Consider the following 6378-nt stretch of genomic DNA (forward strand, 5'->3'; position numbering starts at 1 on the left):
CGGGCCGCGCCTCCCACAGCGGGCCCTGCGGGGGCAGCTGGCCTTGTTTGTTGGGCGTTAATGTTATTTACTTGATTATTTTGTTTCAGGAAAACGCAGATACCGGGAAAACGGCATTTCTGCTGCGCAAGCAGTGGACCCTCTACAGCGTGACCCCTCTGTACCGGTTCTCTGACGCTCACCTGAGGGATTACGCCCGGCGGCTCAGTGCTTTTATTGCTGCTGAGAAGCAGAAGGGGATGGCCGTGGAAATAGGAGTTGAGCTAGACATCAAAGTGGCTATCTGCAGCCTTCCAGACTTGAAGGGCAGTGACCAAGACCAGGCTGCAATTCTCGTGCAGGTAAGGAGTCTTCCTACCGGTTTTGATAGCTGTGACTGAGACTTGGATTTGACAAGTTGCTTTTGCTGTCATAAAACGCTCTATCTCAAAAAAAAAATCCTCAAGCAACCAAAGCTCTAGCTGTATGGACTCTCTACTGTAGTGTCTGTTGAGATTTAATGAAAGTGAGTCCTGTTTTTAACTAGAACAAAATCTCTTTAAGCAACAAATATGCTAACTGCAATTTTTAGTTCAACTCTGATAAGATCCGAATAAGACCATAAGGAGCAATGTATTTTTGTTAGTTCAGCAGTCTGTTGACTGCAAGAACTCAGATAGGTTATTAGATTCCTGGAGAAAGTTGGTATAATTCTACCTCCTGGCCATAGCTCAGGTCTAATTAGCATTTCTGAAATGCTTTGCCTTGAGTGAAAGATACTACTGAAATGCTAAGTTCAGGATGGCAGTGGTTATGGGATGTACCGTGGTTTAGCTCTTCTGAACTAATCAGCATGAAGTCATATTTCAGGACTCTTCCTAATGAAATAAAAAGTTCTTCTTTTGCTTTCAAAGGAGTTGCACACATCTTTTAGGGCTGTAATGAGTAGATTGAATGAGAACTGTATGATTTTTACAGAAAAGACTGTTGCGTGTGAGGTCATGAGAAAAAACTTCCAGCAAACACTTTAAACACAAAACCAATTTTTGGCTAAAACAAAATGTGAAACTTGCTCTGTAGTATTCAAATGCTTCTTTTCCCTGTGCCAGCTTTCTTCGAGATCATCAGCTTCCCGAAAAACCTCAGAAGATAAGCTGATATGGTCAGGCTGGTTCTGCTCTGTGTCTGGAGATGAACTTTCTGAGAACGTGCCCCAGGACTTCACTTGTTTGCCTTTGTTTCTTGCTAATGGGGCAGAGAGTTACACGTCCATTGTTGGAAGCTGGTTTCAGAAGACTTTTGACTGCTGCTTCCGCCGTTTAGCCATCAGCCCTCTCAGCCTCAGCTGGATGGCAGCTATGTGGACTGGGTGCAAAGTGAACAAAGCTGCATCTGCCATGGAACTCGTTTTCTCTGTCCCCCGCCTGCCCCAGCCTCTGGATATTTCATATGCCATTCATCCAGAGGATGCAAAAGCTCTGTGGGACACGGTCCAAAAAACTCCAGGAGAGATCACGCAAGAAGAGGTGGATGTCTTTATGGACTGTCTTTACTCTCACTTCCACAGACATTTTAAGATCCACTTGTCTGCTACAAAACTGGTGAAAGTTTCAACAGCAATTGCCTCAGCACACTGTGATGGGTTTATAAAGGTAAGGTTTAAAGTAGCACGTTCTAACTAATGCTGGACAAATAAAATAGCCCTACGTGTTTAGAAATGTCTTACGTTTAAAAATTAAAGTTTCATGTTTCTTTTGCATAATTTTCTACAAGAAGCTGTTATACCCTTATATTTTATTAGTTCTGGAGTTGGGCAGCTATCAATACAGTTATTTTCTGCTGTATTGCAGCAGAAGCTACTAACCTGTCTTGGGCCAGAAATAGGTTTATTAGCTGCAGTATAAACAGGAAAGTTTCTTTGGCTGTTGGCCAAAACTTAGGCTTAAACAGAGCCAAAGCATAACCAAAACCCTTAATTTTTTTTATTTTTTTTTTTAATAGCTTTCTACTGTTGCATTAAGACACAGGCAGAAAACAAATATAATTAACCTGTATCAAAATAACTGGTGTGTGGGTGAGCCAAGAGACAACAGGTAATCTTAAGAGTCAAAACACCTTGCTTAAAGCTACTTCACTTGTAACGCTTTTTCATAAAGGTGATGGCCTCCCTATTGAGGCATCTATAATAACCTTTAAAACTGTGGAGCATTAATCCTTCCTGAAGTCTCCTCAAGCAATACAACTTTATCTGCTGTGTTAAAGATCAGTTTGGTAAATGCAATAGCTTAAATTTAGTCTGTATGATGTGCTGACTTTATTGTACTGGGTACAGAGCCACTGTTAGATGCTACAGCCGAGACCCTGCTCTTGCATCTTTCCTGGAGCACGAGTTCGTCAAACAAAGCAAAATAAGCTTTGCTGGGAAGCATATCTTAATTTTGGCCTTCAGTAGGGCAACTGCAAACCACTGAATATTACTGTTTCATGACTTGTTTTTGTCTGTAACAGTTTTAAAAGTGCCTGAAACAATTTTTGTTGCCAGTAAGTAAACACCAGATACTCTGAGGAAGGGTTTTTTTGTGGAACGTGCGTTGTCAGCTCAGTTACTGCTCTTCCATAACGTGGATAATGAGATCAAGTCAGCTGTATATTCAGTATGGGAAAATGGGGGTATTCATGGAAACTGGCACAGTTGTCTTCCTACAGAAGGAGGGAGGTAGCCAAAAGAGCTGAAGTGCTAGGCTTCTCACCTTCCAAAAAGCTGGATCAGGACACTTAGGTACCCTGCTTCACATGGGACAGGAGCAGAAGTGAGCGGGCTCTGAAAGGAGCAGTGTACAGGTGTCTGTCTTCTCCACATCCAGTGTCAAAACAGTTAAAGGTCCCTTCCAAACAACAGAGCAGCTGATGTATCACATGGGAGACTTGATAATTAGTTTGCAGCTGTCTAAGAACATGGAAAGCTGGCTACTGCAATTCTTATGTGCTTTTTCTTCTTTTTTTGCAGTTTCTAGAAAGCCAATACCTAACTGGAGTGCTGATGCTACTGACAGAACTAGCAATCTCTCAGATACAGTGAGAGTCATTTCAGCAAATCCTCATGCTGCTGGAAGATGATGTATGCTGAGAAACCAACTTGAAACTCACTCCTGCATCATCTTCTTTCCTTTCACGCTGGACAAGTCATGTCCAACATGTCCTAAGTTGGACTCTAAACTCCAGTATTCAAGTTTGTAACTGGCTGTAACTTGACATCGTGGACAGTGAAGCCAAGCAGACATTTTGCCCTAAAGCAGGGCTACAGTACAAACCTTTAATAGCTTCTTAAGCACTTTTGTTCTATCATAGTCATTCTGTTCATTTTTATGTAGTCACCAGCTTGGGGCTTGGAGGTGAAATTTGTAAATTCCTGGATGCAACTTTTTGACAGGTATTTCTGTTGTTTCCAAGTTCCTTTGTAGCTTGCTAATGGTCATTAAGTGCTCATCTATATTGTAGCTGGGCTCAGATGGACAGCATAAGACTGACAGCTGCCCTGTCTGTCCACCGTGTTGGTCCCATCAGCCAAGTTAATACATAGGAAATTAAAGTCTGTGTATAAACTAGATATTTACTATGCTTTGCCTGATGTTTGTTGTCTTGGATGTAATCCTGTAGACCAGAGAGCTCTCAGGGTTGGAGCTACAGATGCTGTAATTCTATACTAGATCTCTCCCTTTTACAGCAGATAGGTCAGAAAGCTAGTGCACAGTGCCTGGCTGTAGCTTAAACAAGCAGAAAGGAAGTAGAGTAAGTGCATGCTGAATGTTACAATTTTTGTATTACATTACTAAAAATATTTGTCAACTTCTGCCAAAATAAAGGCTCCTAAGCAGGGATGCAAGTTTTCCCTTCTTTGCCTAACGAGGTAGTTTCAGAATTTGTCAGCTGTAACTAAGAACTTTCTTCTCCCCACACAGACATGTTACCTGCCTCATAGGACATAATTGTATGCCTTGTCCCCAACTGACTTTTAGTGATCTACTTCCAGAATTAGGCAAAGAAACATGCACTTGTTTTTTTGTTTACTAATTGAAGATGGATTATTTTTGTGTGTAAAGGTTGCAGTCTGTAAGGAGAACTCTTATCCTGGTAGAAGCAGCTAAGAATTTTCTGAAGGTCTTGACAGCTCAGCAGCTATTTCAACGATCATTTTTGGTGCTTTAGTTTCCTTTAGGAAACTCAGTCTAAAATGTTTCATAATCTCAGTTCAGAGGAACACTGGGTAAAGCAGGAGTAGGAGGTCTGACATAACTGGCATCTATCTAATTTGAAAACAGGACTGTTACACTTGTGGCTTAGTCTTAAATCTAATGCCCAGCTCTTTCCAACAAATTTGCATAAATAATCTTGGAAAAAGAAAATTCCATATAGCTTCTTTTAACCTCCTCCTTGCCTTAAGGCCACAGACTAATAGCACAAGAAAATCCAGTGAAGTATGTGTATGAACTACAGCCACACCCAGCTTTCAAGAGTGATGCTTTGCTATGTCTTTGTGGTACCCACTACAGCCTTCCTGTGAGGGATTCCTGGAATTAAAAGCTACTTTCTGCTCTTTTTTACATGGTTCTTGTAGCTTGGGGAATAGCTCTAACTGATAACTGTGGTTACATGAACAGAGTTAGATTGGACTAGATAGTGCAGATGCTTTCTTCCAGAAAAAGCCAATTCTAAATTATATGCTTCTAAGCAATTGAGGGTTAGCACTAAATAGAGTTTTAAGCTAGTTTTAGACTGGTATCTGAAAAAAAACCCCAACCAACCACCAGTATCTGTGTCCACACAAACTATACAAAAGTACAGTCCACCCCTTTCACCCAAAGGAACAAAGAACAGCATAGAAGAAATTTATTAAGATAGCACTATTTATACAAGTTACTCATGCTAGAAAAAAGCATAAATGATACATGTAAACATTTGTTTACAGCATACTTGTCTTCCTTGTAAAGGTGCAAATGATCTTCATATGTAAACACAAGAATACCAACCTTTAGGGGAAAAGGGGCTTTAAAAAAGTTTTAATGACCCATTTATTACTTTAATGTGATTTTTACTATATTCAAGCACATTAGAATCTGAGTTACGTGAATCAAACTATGAAGTTAAAGAACATAAGATGTCAGCACTGCATTTTTAATCTCAAGAATTTACAGTCCTCTTTTTTTAAGATCAGATTTATTAAGGTCCAAAGTTCTATCAGGTGCAAAAAGTCATTCTTTTATACTAGATAAAAGTTACAGTACAAACATATTGGAACTTTTTGAGTCTAGAGTTCCTCCTTCCTCTCCCCCCACCCCTGGGTGGCCCTGCAGTCACCAAAACAGCAGCTACCATGCCAGCAAACATTTCCCCCCCTCCAGACTCTTGAATGAGCCTTTTCCTGCTCTAAACAAACACAGGATAAGTGCATAAAAATAATGAAAATGGAGGATCCCACCTCATCACTAGAACTCCTGTTTTAAAACAGTTACCAAGTCACAGGCAAGAGGCAGGAGGGCAGCTAAGATGATGCTGGTCCAAGCTTTTTTCCACAGGAGCTGACTATGGGTCTGCCATTCTAGCAAGGACCTGAGAAGTCAGTGTTGATCTAGGCTAGTTGGGATAAACAGATGATACCTGCAATCCCACCTTCTGACTGATACCTAGCAGGCAAGATCAGAAAAAGCTGTTTTGTAAGTAAGCAACAACTAGTTGTTTCTAGGTTCATATACAGCGGAGGGGAGAGACAAAAGCTGAACTTTTGTACCACACGCTAGAGAAAAAAGGCATCACTTGAAATCCTTTTCACTCTCACCCTTTTGGGGCACTTCACTGATTCAGTTGCTAGATGAAAGTTCCAGTTCTACTTCTTGCCTCCAGCAAGACTGAAAAGATATTCAGGGCACCCATCCTCATAGAACTCCTGTAATCTAAGAGACCCTAAAACATACCACAAGGGTTGGAACCACAACAGCTGGCAGGACATAGCCCTGCCCTAACAACCAGCTTGTCAGAACTCAAATCGCACACGCACATATACATATATAAAATACATATATATATATATATGCACACAGAGACGTATATAAAAAGCTGGAATTATCGCTGTGAGCGATACAAAGAAAACACATGATACAAATTAAATGAAAAAATAAATATACTCTGTGCACAGAAAAGCTCCTGTGCAAAGGTGGCACCTTGCAGGTCAAGTACTTTTTTGAAGCTCTCTGTAAATAAGGCAAAAGCAACGTTTCCTGTGTCGCCCTCCTCTGTCGCCCGCCCCGCAGCGGGAGGGCGGCAGGAAGCTCCCCCCCGCCAGACGCCCCCCGTGACACGTCGTCTCTGCGTCAGCACTGGTTACGCTACAACTTTTACAATTTG

The 6378-nt window shown here is 41.2% G+C and overlaps 1 protein-coding gene across 1 annotated transcript; it reads left to right on the plus strand.

Moving 5' to 3' along the window:
* Positions 1-89: 89 nt before the first annotated feature.
* CENPL (centromere protein L) lies at positions 90-3142 on the plus strand (the record flags this gene model as incomplete). Its single annotated transcript, XM_008941458.1, has 3 exons — positions 90-341; positions 1089-1631; positions 2987-3142. Coding segments are annotated over 3 exons (867 nt in total), but the record flags the coding sequence as incomplete, so codon positions are not given.
* Positions 3143-6378: the final 3236 nt, after the last annotated feature.

The sequence above is a fragment of the Merops nubicus genome, unplaced genomic scaffold (genome assembly GCF_000691845.1).
Source record: "Merops nubicus isolate BGI_N331 unplaced genomic scaffold, ASM69184v1 scaffold31865, whole genome shotgun sequence".
In the NCBI taxonomy this organism is placed as follows: Eukaryota; Metazoa; Chordata; class Aves; order Coraciiformes; family Meropidae; genus Merops; species Merops nubicus.